Source organism: Neophocaena asiaeorientalis, unplaced genomic scaffold, assembly GCF_003031525.2.
Source record: "Neophocaena asiaeorientalis asiaeorientalis breed wild unplaced genomic scaffold, Neophocaena_asiaeorientalis_V1.1 scaffold124, whole genome shotgun sequence".
Lineage (NCBI taxonomy): Eukaryota > Metazoa > Chordata > Mammalia > Artiodactyla > Phocoenidae > Neophocaena > Neophocaena asiaeorientalis.
This window is the reverse complement of record NW_020174135.1, coordinates 14688634-14702039: the sequence shown is the minus strand read 5'-3', so window position 1 is coordinate 14702039 and position 13406 is coordinate 14688634. Positions and strand designations below refer to the sequence as shown.

Sequence of the window (13406 nt, the reverse complement as noted above, 5' to 3'; positions counted from 1 at the left end):
CTGTGCTCCGCAACGGGAGAGGCCAAAGCAGGGAGAGGCCCATGTCCCAAAAAAAAAAAAAAAAAAAAAGCAAGGAAATAAAGCTCACCAAGTGATTCCAAGCACAGTTTAGGCTACAAAGCCATAGGCAGTGTTTTGCAAGTAGGAAGCAAAGAAGAGCCATGTGTGAGGAAGGAGTCCCGGAACGGTACAGTGATGTTCAGGACAATGCTTCTCAGTTTAACGTGCGTAGGAAACACCTAGGGACGCTTGTTAAAATGCAGATTCTAATTCAGTAGGTCTGGGGTGGGGGGGCCTCAGCACTGACAACAGTGACGTCTTGATGTAGGGAGTTAGAACAGATCACAGCCTCCATCATTTAGCTAGAGGAGGAGGTACCACAGAAGGGGTCGTTACAAATATTATGGTTTCATGTTTTTCTTCTTCAGCGGTATTAACGGTACTTTAATTTCACTGGATAACTCAGGATCACCACGTGCACAGTGATGCCCATGGAAATCAGTGTGTGTGAAAACCGTCCCCTTTATCACATGGCCCCAGCGCGTGCTGGGCTTTTTTGGTGGGGGGATACAATGGGCTGAATTGTGTCCTCCCAAAACTTATACATTGAAGTCCTAAAACCAGTACTGGAGAATCTGATTATTTAGAGATCAAAGCTTTAAATAGGCCAGAGTTAAAATGAGTTATGAGAATGGGCTCTAATGCCGTATGAAGTGGTATCCTTGTAAGAGGAAGAGATTAGGACAGACAAGCACAGAAGGAAGACCCTGGGAAGACACAGAGAGAAGAGGGCCACCTGCAAGTCAAGGAGAGGCCTCAGAAGGGATCAACCCTGCGACCACACTGGTCCCAGACCTCTAGCCTCCAGAACTGCAAGAGAGTCTCTTGTTTAAGCTTCCCAGTCTATGGTAGTTTGCCGAGGCGTTCCTGGCAAACTAACATGGGGCAGGACGGGTGGTTGGTTCATGTGTCTACTTTTGATAACTTGTCCAACCTATGTTTTTTACCAGCAGGACTGACATCCTTATTTCTAGCATCCTCCTTCCCTCATCTAAACGTCTCTTTAATTTATGGTTGGCAGCAGGCAAGGTAACCACAGCTGTCAGGCTTTTCAGAGGAGCCTAGTGGTTAACAACAGGCTCTGGCGTCAGCCTGTCTTGCTCCGCCACACACCTGCTCTGGGGCTTGAGAATTCACAGGACAACAAGCTAGTTCCTGACAGCGAGCCTTCACACAGGGCCACCAGAGGAAATCACACGAGCCTGCGTTTCTCCGTGATCTCTGCTCTTGCGTTCAAAGTTCCCCCAGACCCACCCTTTTCCCTCCCCTCCTCTCACCTGTGTTCCAGGTAGAAAATGCAGCCCGATTAAGTGACCTCCAAGTAGGTTTTATGCAGAGCCTCACACTTACCTTTCCCTATGCCCTCCCAGATGATGGGCAGGAGTGATTTCCCGAAAACCGACATAATATTAAAGTCGATTTTTACAGACTTAAAATCCTTCAGCCAAACTTTCTCAGAGATAAAACCCCACTGATGTTACATTCTAGGTTCCTCTAAGCTTTCAGAATCTGCCAGAACTAAATTCCAGTGCACCTTTCGGGCAATGACCTTGCCTCCAATGAACAGTCTTGTGGTCTTGCTGGGCTCTCAGGAAGCCAACCTCCACTCTGACCTGTCATTTTTCACCACAAAAGCCGTGAGTCGTTTCACTATAGGAAAATTCCAGAGTGACACACGGACTCGTTACCAAGAGCAAGGCCAAGTGGAAGCAAAGAGAGGGGAGAGCTGGAGGGGAAGTAACAGCCTGGTCTCCGCATTGGCTTTTAGACGGCCTCCGACCTCTGAAGGAATAGTGAACACACACAGGACGTTACAAAAATTGCATTTGTCAATCTGCCGACCTTTATAAGCTTAGTTTGCCTTTCATTTAACCTCCATTCAGCTGAGTCCATTAAAGTGGCTGCTACCAAGGTCAGAGGCTCCTACATGACTGATATCCACATCTTTTTCTCACCCGACTTCATCTCTCCGTAGGATACTCTCTAGTCCTTATCAAGTGTTTATACCTATCATTTTCTTCTTTGTTATACCCCAGGGCATTTCATCTGCCTAATACATCAAGTGGTGCATTCCAACATTTTCCTCCTTTCCCTTCTCCAAAATACCATTAGACTCTGCCTCTCTCTCCTCAGAGTATTTCAGTAGTTCTTTCCTTCTCCGCTACTTTGTCCCCCACCCTCAGTGTCGAAAGGCATCACTCTAGGAGTCTCCGTGATCTTCATGGAATCAAAGAGCTGGCACTGTTAAAAAGGCAGTTCAGAGTTTAAGTTCAAAAGTTTAATTACTGATGTTGGGAACCGTGCAACTGAGCCAACCTATGATACTTTTTAGCCGTAAAAGGAAAAGTGAAATGTTGCAACACTGATTTAGGACACTCTTCATTGAAAATAACTTTCTCTAGATGTGTGTCCCTCAAATAAGATATATACTCTCATTTGATTTTTGAATGTGAGGCCTTCCACTGTAGAAATTCAAAACTAACAAGTTTATGGAGAGTTGGCTTTGAGTCAAAGCATGTGACGATCACTACACAAGTTGAGAATTAAGGACATATGGAATTAAGGATGGTGGGCAACTAGCCAAGGCAATCCAAGGATTACTCAACTGGCAAGGAAGGCCAGTCTGGGAACACAGAGAAAAGCAGCAGTAAGTCAGCACTTAACTAGCTGCAGTAAAATCAGCTTCTTAAAAACATCCCGACAAGTTACATTCACTTAGAGAATCATTTAAGGGAAGGTGACTGGAAATAAAGTTCCAGCTCAACAATAACTATAGTTGATTCCTTGAGATCAGGAAATCAAGCCACAATGAAAAGATGCTCAGGCCAGAGACCCAGATACAATAAGGTAATACAAAGGCAAAGGCCTCAAAGAAGCAGCAGCCTAAATGTCCTCAAGGTTGCCCCCTTGAGGACTCAGACCTGTGGATGAGGTCACATATGGATGTATTTGTATTAAGACAGCACTTTAGAAGTTGGCAAACTTTCCCTGAAGAGGGCCAGACGGTAAATATCTGAGGTTTGGGGGCCAAGTAAGGTCTGTTGCACAGTTTAACCCTTTAAACAAGGTAAAAAGCATTCTCAGATCATGGGTTGTATAAAGACATGCCACCTGCCCTACTAAAGCAGGCCAATCCCTGCTTTATACCAAACTTTCTGAGCCAGATCCCAGTGCAGAGGGCCCTCCCAGCTTCCCACCAGTTCTCTGTACCAGCAGCCACCGACAGCTGCTCCAACTGTTCCCAGAGGACTAAGGATGGGGGCCTCACACCAGCACGGGCAAATACCAGGGAACACCCCAGAGCAGTGGCCAAGGGGTGGAAACATTGCAAATGGATAAGGCTAGAATGGACGTGGTCCAAGTTTCTGAAGTCATGAAGGGCATGGAAAGATAACCTGGTTCACGTCCTAACCCACCGAACAAGGAGGCAATATAGTTGTTCTTCCAAGCTCTCACGCCTAGTTTTGACTCACACAAATCATACCTTGGAGCTAGAAAGATGTCCTTTGCTTGACTGGGATTACATGTGTAGAGGTTAACACCACTCCAACCCCTACACAGGTACTTCAGGATGTAAACAAGTTGTCCATGCAGTTCAGATGCATTTATGAACACAGACCTGTAACGGGTTATTAGAGTCGAGGAATGTCGGAGGGGCACGCCTTCTCTTAACACTCTGCTTCAAGTTACCGTTGGCAAACATGGGGCAACCTAGGCTGAGGCAAACCGGGTCCACACGAGGTATCTGTTCCTAGTTGGCCCATTCTGATGCTGTCTCACAGGACACACAGCCAGAGAATCGGCCTTCTCTTTGGAATGCTTTCACATTCCAATAATTCTTAGAAGGGACTTGTGGCACGTGTTAGTTCCCTTCCTGCTAGGAGAAGATAAACACATTAGTTACTACCATCCCCGGGTTCTCGTGTCCCTGCCTGGAGCTGTAGGGCTTCTTTTGCTGAAACGATACAGCTGGGCCACAGGAATTTAAGCTCTTAGTTCCCCCAAATGTGACATCGGATGTGTGCCAAAGATAATCATCTAACAAAAGTCCCCAAGGAAATCCTTGGCTCGAAATTCCTTTACTGAAAGAAAGAAACTGAATTAAAATCCATGCAGTCCACGAGAGCAGGGGTTTGGGGGTTTCTCCTGACTTATTCACATATGTATTCTGGGTGCCTAGAATGTGCTCAGCACATAGCAAGCTCTGAATAAGGAACGCAAACGCTGTTAAAACTTTGAAATTGGTAAATGGCTTTTATGGAAAAGAACCTGGCTTGGCAGAAGAGAAGCTGCCGATGTTACAGCTGATTACCTTTTCACCCCCCAAATAAAAAGCAATAAGCTGAGAAAGAATGGAGACCTTCGTTCGCTGGATAGTCAGCAATGCCCCGAATCAGGCAGACCCTCTAACGCACAGAGCAGCCAGGGTCCCACTGCACAGGAAGGTAGTAAGTTTGCGTAAGCTGAACCACTGAGCTTAAACTACCGATTGGAATGCAAACTACCATCTGAGAAAACAGGGTATTCTAGAAAAAAGAGCATATTTGCTTTTTCCGGGTGCATCCACCCCACAGCTTCACTTAAAAAGATGAAGGGAAGTGAATGTAGCAAGTCAGACATCAACAACTTTGGGGACAATGCGTAGCAACTGGACTCGGTCTCAAAGGACACCAGTGAAAGCATGGCCTTTTGTGGCCAGTTCAATTGTTAGTTGTTTCCTACCCTTCTGTCTTGTTCCCTAGAGAATGAGTGAAAAGTGAGAAAGAACCTTGCCTGGGCCAACATCCTCCACCTCCCCTCTCTCCTGACACCTGCTCAAGCTAAAGAAGAGGGTGTGGGTAGGGAAGGAGATCCCCTTTAAAACTGCATCCACCACCACTTCAAAGCCAGTGTCCACAGGGCAATCAACACACTGGGCAGGACTGCCCACATCCTCTTCGGGTATTATTTAAAGGAACAAGTCCATGGAATGAGCTATATAACTGCCAGAAGCAGCACCTGTAACACATTAGCAATTAAAGTTTAACAGGTCAAAGTGGGAACTAATGCAGACAATGGCAGCAGCTCACAGGTGTAAGTAATCTGCTTTCCAGCAGAAAGAAACTCAGCTAAAAGCAGCAGGCATACTCCTATAGTAACAGAAGTTCTGGAAGACCTAAAAGATTTCAGTCACATCTCCTTGTTTACTTGTAAAATTAACATTCATCCACCGAGTCCTGGGTATGTGACAATGTGTATGGACCCTGTCCAGGCACAGGGCTAGCCTCTGAGGCTACAGTCATGAGAGGACAGAGGAACCAGGCACTCAGCAAGCTAACCATCCAGTGGGAGAGAGGGTCTAACAGGGAACCATGAGGCTGCCTCCAACTTATCTGTGATTCAGGCAGTTTTGCACGTAAGCCACCCCGATCAGTTCCCTGCTCTGTTCTTAACAATTGGACTGCTTCCTCCTTACGGTGAGAATATGGACAGTAGTCATGAAGATACAAATGCTTTCTTAAAGGGGGCCCACAAGCCCTGTATAAGCCAACAGTGATTCAGAGCAGGTTCTAAGCTATGCTGGCCACAGAATGGGGAGGGAGAAGGGAGGGACCAGAACTGGGCTGAGGACCTAATCGCTAGTCTTGTCTCTGCCAATAAAACCCTTCATGACCCTGGACAAGGGGCAAATCTCTAAGAGCCTCTAAAATGGGGTAACTATGCCTTCTGCCTACTTTTATACTTACGTGAACAGAGAACATCGTGTAGTCAGGTAGGAGGCAGGAAGCAGAAGATATCCTTTTTGTATTGATAATTTTCCCAAGGCACTAGACTTCTGGGCCAGCCTACAACTGGAGAGGCAACTAAAAACAGCTGACGTGTGACTGCTATAAACACCCTCAGGGTTTCTGGCTAGGGTCTGAATTTGCTCTTTCAAAAATGTCTACTGTAAAGCTCAAAACTCAGCAGATGTCTACTGAGCGCCCAGCTTGTGCACTCACCACGCCAGACTTCGGGAGACACAGCAGTGAGCCTGAGCGGCAGCATTCACTGAGCGCTTCCTATGTATATCAACTCATTTACATCTTCACTAGAACCCTATAACTGCAGTACTAACGTGATCCTCATTTACTTAAAGGAGAACACTAGAGTACAGACTGAGAAATGTTCAAGGTCACAGAAGCAGTAGAGCTGGAATTCAAACTGGGGAAGACAGTTTCTACTATGGACGTTTTGACATCAAAGCCCTGTGTAGGGACTTAGGAACCTGCCAGACAGCACATTCTCCAGCCCTTGCTCCAATGGAGACTTACCTAAAGTCCGGGGCTCTCCCTCTGGTGGTGCTGCCCTAACTAAGCGACCTTCTTGCTCTCTAATTTCCAAGTAAACATATTTGCAAAAATATGTTAACTTCCACATTTTAATTGAGATAATGCAACAGTGCTGCCAAGTCATAAGTGGGAGTTTTTGCATCCCCATGTCATCATTTCCCATGGGAGCATGACCCTCATGAGACAGCACTGATGGGACAAATACAGCTGAGAGCCTCTACTTGTAGGTCTGTGAACCACAAAGCTGAAGATCATAGCTAACGCAACAAACACCGAACATTCTGTTAAAGAACCACGTTGAAGGACAATCAAGTCTTGTCTTGCCCATAAAGCCATTCCTAGCTGCTTCTAATCTCTTCCCCATCATAGTATAAACTACACAATCTTGAACTCAGTCATGTACATTGTATACTGGTTACAGTCGTAGAGGCCTCAGTCTAAGACTCAAGTCTGTAAAACGTGACCAGGGACTACGCTCAAGCATTTTCTAGGACAATGTTAAGCTCATAATAGAGGCTCAAGGGCTTCCCTGGTGGCGCAGTGGTTGAGAGTCTGCCTGCCGATGCAGGGGACACAGGTTCGTGCCCCGGTCCGGGAGGATCCCACATGCCGTGGAGCGGCTAGGCCTGTGAGCCATGGCCGCTGGGCCTGCGCGTCCGGAGCCTGGCCTCCGCAACGGGAGAGGCCACAACAGTGAGAGGCCCGCGTACCGCAAAAAAAAAAAAAAAAAAAAAAAAGGCTCAAGTCCTTAATTGATTAATGGATCCAAAGAGTTAATTAGCATGTTTATTGGATACAGGCTCACTCAATACAAGTTGATTTCTTGATGTTTCCTACACTCATGTTCTTATTTTTAAAAAGACTATCATTTTCTTGATGAGACCCCCATAAAGAAAAGGTAAACACAGACCTTTTGTTCAAAAACTACATCGTCTGGGAAAGGAGGAGAAAAGTTAACTTGTAGGAAGAACTTTTAATAGCCACAAGAGGGGTAAATGCCATTATAACTTTATGGGCTTGCTTTGGCTAGGATAAATTTATAGAGTCTAGATAAATCACACACACTCTGAAATCTTAACTACTGGTAAAATAATAGGCTCCATGTCAGAGTGTAACACTGAGCAAACATGCCCTCTACGCTTAAGCTGCCAAAGGCGTTCGCTCAGTGTTTCATCAGCTTTGGGGACTTGGCTCAATGCACACTGTGGTAGAGTCCCTAGAGACAGACCCTGTGATTACGATGAAATCCTACAAGGAAGGAAAGCTATACATGTAGGAACCAACGTCGTGTATAACATAGTAATGGAAGCTCAATTGTTTGAGACAGATCAAGAGCAGTGGTAACTCAGAAAACCACTGTGGTCACAGTGGCTGCTAGAGTTATCTGCTTCTTTCAAGTTTATAGCCTCTAAATGTATAGTTTTCTTCCTTAGATGCCAGATTTGGAAAGTTCAGCCACATCTGTAGACACCACCGGGATGATGAAAGGGCCCAGACTTTGAAGTCAGACAAACCTGGGTCTGAACCCCGAGTCTCCCGTGTGTTAACTTTGTGACCCTGGGCAAGTGGACTTAATCCGAGCTTCGGTTCTCTCTGTAAAACTGAGGCAACACACATGCTACAGAATGGCTTTGAGGATTACAGCTGTATGTACATAAAGTGCATAGGACACTGGTGAATATACAGTAAAATCCTCCAACTGTCATTTAATGTAAGGCTTAAGTAGAAAGGTGCCGCTTACGTAAAACCACGGAAAACAGAAGTGTACAAGCGTGGTGGGGTCCAGGACAGAGTATTCCGACCCCATCTCTTTTCCATATCACCTCAGTCTCCATATGACTTTTAGGAATAATGGCAAATCAGATGTTACATCTACTATACCTCCATGTCAACGGGTTTTCGAAAGCCAGTGTTAAAAGACCACCTTGTAAATTCAGGACTGACTGCCGGTATGCATTCTCTTCAGCAAAAAGCCATTCACCAGAGACATCTGCTAAGAGTGGGATTCTAGGCAGTCAGAAAGCATTCCCAGAACAGTAGTAGCTCTGCTACGTTACTTTCACTTTAATTAAGGGTCATCCAACAGTCCATGAGTCCGATTTCCTGGAAGGCTGGTTCTTTGTCTGATTTGAAGTTACTGGGGTAAAAGAGCTAACTCATCTGCAGGGGCCTCTGAGGATCTGTCCAAACAGGTCTGCACCATGACTCTGGTTTCTATAGCAGCGCTTCAAGCCTTAATGCATATCTCGTTAACATGCACGTTCTGATTCAGGAGTTCTGGGCAGGGGCCTGAGACAATACAAGCTCCCAGAAGATGCCTGTGCCAGACCACACCGGGAGCAGCAAGGGTCTACAGGGCCGGGACAATCAGAATTCACAGACCGAAGAGCAAACAGCATTCCTCCATTCTTAGGGCTAAAACAGGGGCAGGAACTGCCAAATAACTGTCTTTAGAAAGGTACTAAACTATGGCAATTGTATAAAACCAATGAAGTACACACAGAACTCTTAAAGGAAAACCGAAAAAACATTCACAGGGACCATTACCATTTTCTTCAGCTGAAAACATCCTCCCACTCCTCTAAGCTCTTTTCTCCTAGAAATAAGATACCCTTTTTGTTAGCTCTCTAAGCTGTTTCTTTGAGTAGCTGTTAATGAAAACATATCAAGACACTGTTAATGTCTCCTACAGAGGCTTAGTACAGAAAAACACCAGTTTTTAAATTCTGTTAAAAAAAAAAGTAACAGTGTAACAAGTAACAGCTTAAGGAATGAAATCAGCTTCGAACACTAATCAGACACCAATGGTTTCTGAAAATCGGACATGCATTCTGTAACTGTCACTAACTTATGTGCAGTCTGACCTTCAGGGACCAAATAAATGAGCAAACCATCTCAGGGATACGTTCCATGTTAGATGAGAGGTTTTATGCTGCGGTGACAGCGGAAAAAATGTGTCCTAACAAATAGTATGGATGAAACACAGGGCTAGCACCAGGTCAGGTCTCCAGATGGGTGACCTTACTTACCCAGTTAACCTCTCCAAGTCTTCACCTGCCAACTGAACCATACTCTCTCCTCCCCACTAACTCACATGTCTCATTCAGTATCACCACCCACTACCTAGAGAAGGCGCCCTTCCCAAGGCTAAGACTTGACTGTTGCTTCACTTAAGCAGCATGGTACGTGATGTAACTGATGGTGCCTTTGTACCCTAAATTGACCAGCCCTGTAACCACTTACACCCGAACCTTTGAGGGTTTTTTTTTTGTTTTTTTACAGCTCAAAGGATTCATCTGCTACTGCATCATTAGTGCAACTTCATTCTCTTTCAAGTTCACTTTTGAGGATTGCTGTGTTATTTTATACTACCCAATAGTTAGCCTGGCACCCCAAACAGTGCACAATTCCCAGAGACAGAAATGGAGTCTGGTGGAGTGTGTGATCCCTGTACCTCCCACAAAACCTTTAAAAAGCAGGTAACTCATAGGCGCTTATGGTGGGTGCCTCCTTCCAATGAGGGCACTGGCACAGAAGCCTATGGTGACAAGTCAAACCTCACCTCCAGAGATTACGAGCAAGAAACAGTGATTCACCTTGTTGAGAATCAGAACCACCTGGGAGTATTAATACTTATAGAGTCCCTAGCCCTATTCATGCTTAGCTTTAACGAGCACCCAGGCTCTGTGAGCTGAATTTTCAACAAGACTGATCCTCTTCTTGTGGCTCAACCATCTTGACGCTTTTCGCTTTCACTTAACCCAAGTCATGCCCGCAGTCCTCCCCATCCTCCTGCCCACAGAGGCCGTGACACTGTTACACTCTGTCCTGGCAGAAAGTCAAAAGATAGCCAAGGACCAAGGATTTCCTGGTTGTATGCCTTTAGGTTTTCAAAACAAACACAAAACCAGCCATTGACCTTTGCTATGCCGCACTGTTCACACCCACCATCCGACCCGCTTTCTTTACGAAACTTTCAACGTTTTCTCCAACCATCACGCAAGTATTCAAGGAAGCAATAAACCACCTCCCCTCAGGTTCTAAGAGCACGAACTCTAGGTGCCGCCGCCACTCAGTTGCCCATCGTTGGTCCGGCGCAGAAACCACACGCAGAAGAAAAGAAAGCGTTTGCACCAAGGAGCACTCACCCAGCACCCACCACCGTGGCCCCGGTCCCCGAGCGGATCTCCAAGCCCCTCCTGCGCGGCGCCGCCTCCCCAAACAGCGCGGGCGCGCACGGACGGACTCGGCGGAGCCCCGACACTTACCTGAAGCACGTCGTGAGCTCGCCTGAAGGCTTCAGACACGGGTATGTGGTCGTGACGATTTTGTTTTCCGAGCAAATTTCTCTGTGGAAAAAGTTGGAGGAACTTCGTTGGTTCTCCGCTGGAGAGCGGAGGACAGCGCGCGTCGGGCATCCGCGTCCCGCGCGGCGACCAGGCGCTGGTTCCCCCAACGCGGGCGCGGAGCGGACTCCAGGGTCAGGGGTGGACCCGGCGAGGGTCCAACGCAGGGAGCCCAGGCCCAAGGGAGAGAAAAGGTGAAGAAGGGGGGTACTAGAGGGCGGCAGGAATGCGGCGCGCGGGTATCTCAGTGCCCCGACCCACAGACGGAGGAGCCAGGGCTAAGGGCGCGGAGGGTCTCACCCGGGAGCAGAGTTTAACGTCAGCCAGAACTGAGCGCCCGGGGAAGCGAGGGCGTGAGGCTCACCGCTGTGGGGGGGAAGGGGCACCGGCTGCACCCCAAGAGCCGGGGCGCACCAAGCAGGGACTGGCAGCGCTTACCTGTCGCCGTCCTCGGGCTCCTCTCGGTAGCTCCACGTGTGTCCCAGGGCCAGGAGCAGCAGAAGCGGACCCAGGCTCTTGCCCAGCTGCCCCCTCGCCGCTCCTCCCCGGCTCGGAGGCGGCGGCACCATCAGGGAAGCTCCCGGCTTCTTCCCGGCGCCGAAGCTCTCTCCCCGCCCTGCGCCCGGCTCCTCCGCGCCCGCCGCCGCCTTCCCTCTTCCCGGCAGGGGGCGCCCGAGGGCGGGGGCGTTTACGCCACCTGCGCGAGGCACCGGGGTTGGTGGCGCCGTGGTGTTGAGGGGGATTAGGCTAGGGATTGGGGGTGCAGACTGCCAGCTCCGAAGAGAGGCCGGGAAATGGGGCGCCTGCGGTGCCCAGCTGGCGCGACGGTCGCGGGGTCCAGGCCGTCTCGCTCGGGAGGTTCACGCCGGAGAGACGAACTCGCTCCACGCGGCTTGGGGCGGCGCCCTTGCCGCCTGCTTCTTCCTCCGCCGGGCGCCGCGCGCAGGGTGCGGAAAGCAGGCGGCCGCTTGCATTTTACCCCGGGGGCGCACGCCCGGGAGGAGGAGCCGATTCTCACCCCGGGAAAAGGGAGGGGGAGCAGAGGGGTCAATAAGCTTCCTTCCTGTTGTCGGTTGCTTTCCAAGGACCTAGGTCAGGCTAATCTTTGGCTTCTCCCCTCGAGCGCCTACACTGTCCTTTCCCGCTACCTCGGTTCTCCTTAGTAGAATAAGGGAGGAAGAAGGAGGTGAAGGCTCCAGCGGCTCTCCCAAACTGCCTTCTCTGAAACCTGAAATGGTTTCACCATTTCTAGAGCGTGGTCTGTCTTCATTAAAGCTTCTTAGTCCTCCGGTCGAACAAGCAACGAGCTCTCATCAGCTCTTTCTGGGCGCCGGGGGGTTTAAATCCTCTTGCCCTGAGCAGCTTTAATGCTGCTTCAAAACCACGCACGCATGCGAGAGCTGGAAACTCCTGGAAGATCAGGTGAGACACGGAAGGGGGCCGTTAATCAGCGCCTGCCCCCTGCTAGTTAACGCGGGGTTGTTAACGGGTATTCTGAAAACCCGGGCTGCGGGGCGGTACGGTAAATCAGCTCACCTGGTGGTGACCCAATTGTAACTCATATATATACGCCTGCATCTTCACATTTTGTTGCACGTTAGGCGTTTCTGTGCCTGTTAAAGAGAAGCTCGTGACATAAACGTGCCCCGCTGAGCAAGCAAGTGGTCGTGGCCCAGAAATAAGTTGCAAGAGCAGGAGGTTGCCCGAGGAGGTGAAAAGGTAGCTTTTTCACAAGTTACCGGTGTGCTAATTGGTTAGGTGAGCAGGTGTTTTGATTCAGAATATTCTGGGCAGCTGAGAATCACCGTGCATATCACATACATCTCGACATTTTAAAATAGCAATGGTATCCTCATTTCTCTGTAGATTGCTTTTGTATTTTCCAAAGGTTTTTCACATTTACGATTTTATTTGATGCCATATCCCTTGAAACTAGGAGTCCGACTTCAGCGAGGTGGGTTTCTTTCCTACAAAACTTAGACATGGCAGAGCATAAAACACACTTGATATTGAAATACGGAGCTACACACAAGAGAAGTGAATTTTCACGTGGTAGTTCAGGAGACACTTCAGAAGCTTGCCAAACCTGCCAGTGACCATCATACAGTCAGGGAAAAAAACAACAAAAAAACCTGGATTCAAACCCAGGCTGTGTGGCTTCCTTGGTCTGTGACCTTGCATAAGTTACGTGACCTTGTGCAAGTTACCTAACCTTTCTGAAACTCAGTTTCCTCATCTGTAAAATGGAGAAAACTCCCTGAGTGTTTAAGAGTAATAAATGAGGTAACGCATATGATGTTTTCACAGTGCCTGGCATATATCGAGCACTCAGTAGACATTAGCTGTTACCATTTTTAACCTAAATGATTCTGTTGCACAAGATTTTCAGTTTTAACTTTCCAGCTTTCTGCTTTCTAGATAGTTTATTTCACAACAGTTGTTTGGGTTCCTAAAGAGATACCTCTCTAAGCACTTGAAAAATAAACCCATGGTGGAGATTATAAAAATTGTATCACCTTAGATTGTGCCAAAAAAAGTCTCCGTCTTGCAGAGAAGAGGCCATTCTGTAGAAGGTTCTATTTCATTTTTCTTTTTTTTTTTTCTTTTTTCTTTTTTTGGCCAAGTCATGCAGCTTGTGGGAACCTTAGTACCAAGACCAGGGATAGAACCCATGCTCCCTGCAGTGGAA

The 13406-nt window shown here is 47.9% G+C and overlaps 1 protein-coding gene across 5 annotated transcripts in view; it reads right to left on the bottom strand.

The window, feature by feature from the left end:
• Positions 1-11621, bottom strand: part of CCBE1 (collagen and calcium binding EGF domains 1) — a 246096-nt gene extending 234475 nt beyond the window's left edge. For 4 of the 5 annotated variants that reach the window (XR_003004499.1, XR_003004498.1, XR_003004500.1 and 1 more), the window contains exons 1-2: positions 11156-11621; positions 10640-10720 (exon numbers count right to left, since the gene is read on the bottom strand). Coding sequence is in view for 2 of the 5 variants with exons in the window: in XM_024754899.1 (XP_024610667.1) it covers positions 10640-10720; positions 11156-11286 (212 nt within the window). In the remaining 3 variants the exon portion in view is untranslated. The remainder of the gene's footprint in view (positions 1-10639; positions 10721-11155) is intronic. The other variant, XM_024754900.1, reaches the window with a different exon arrangement.
• Positions 11622-13406: the final 1785 nt, after the last annotated feature.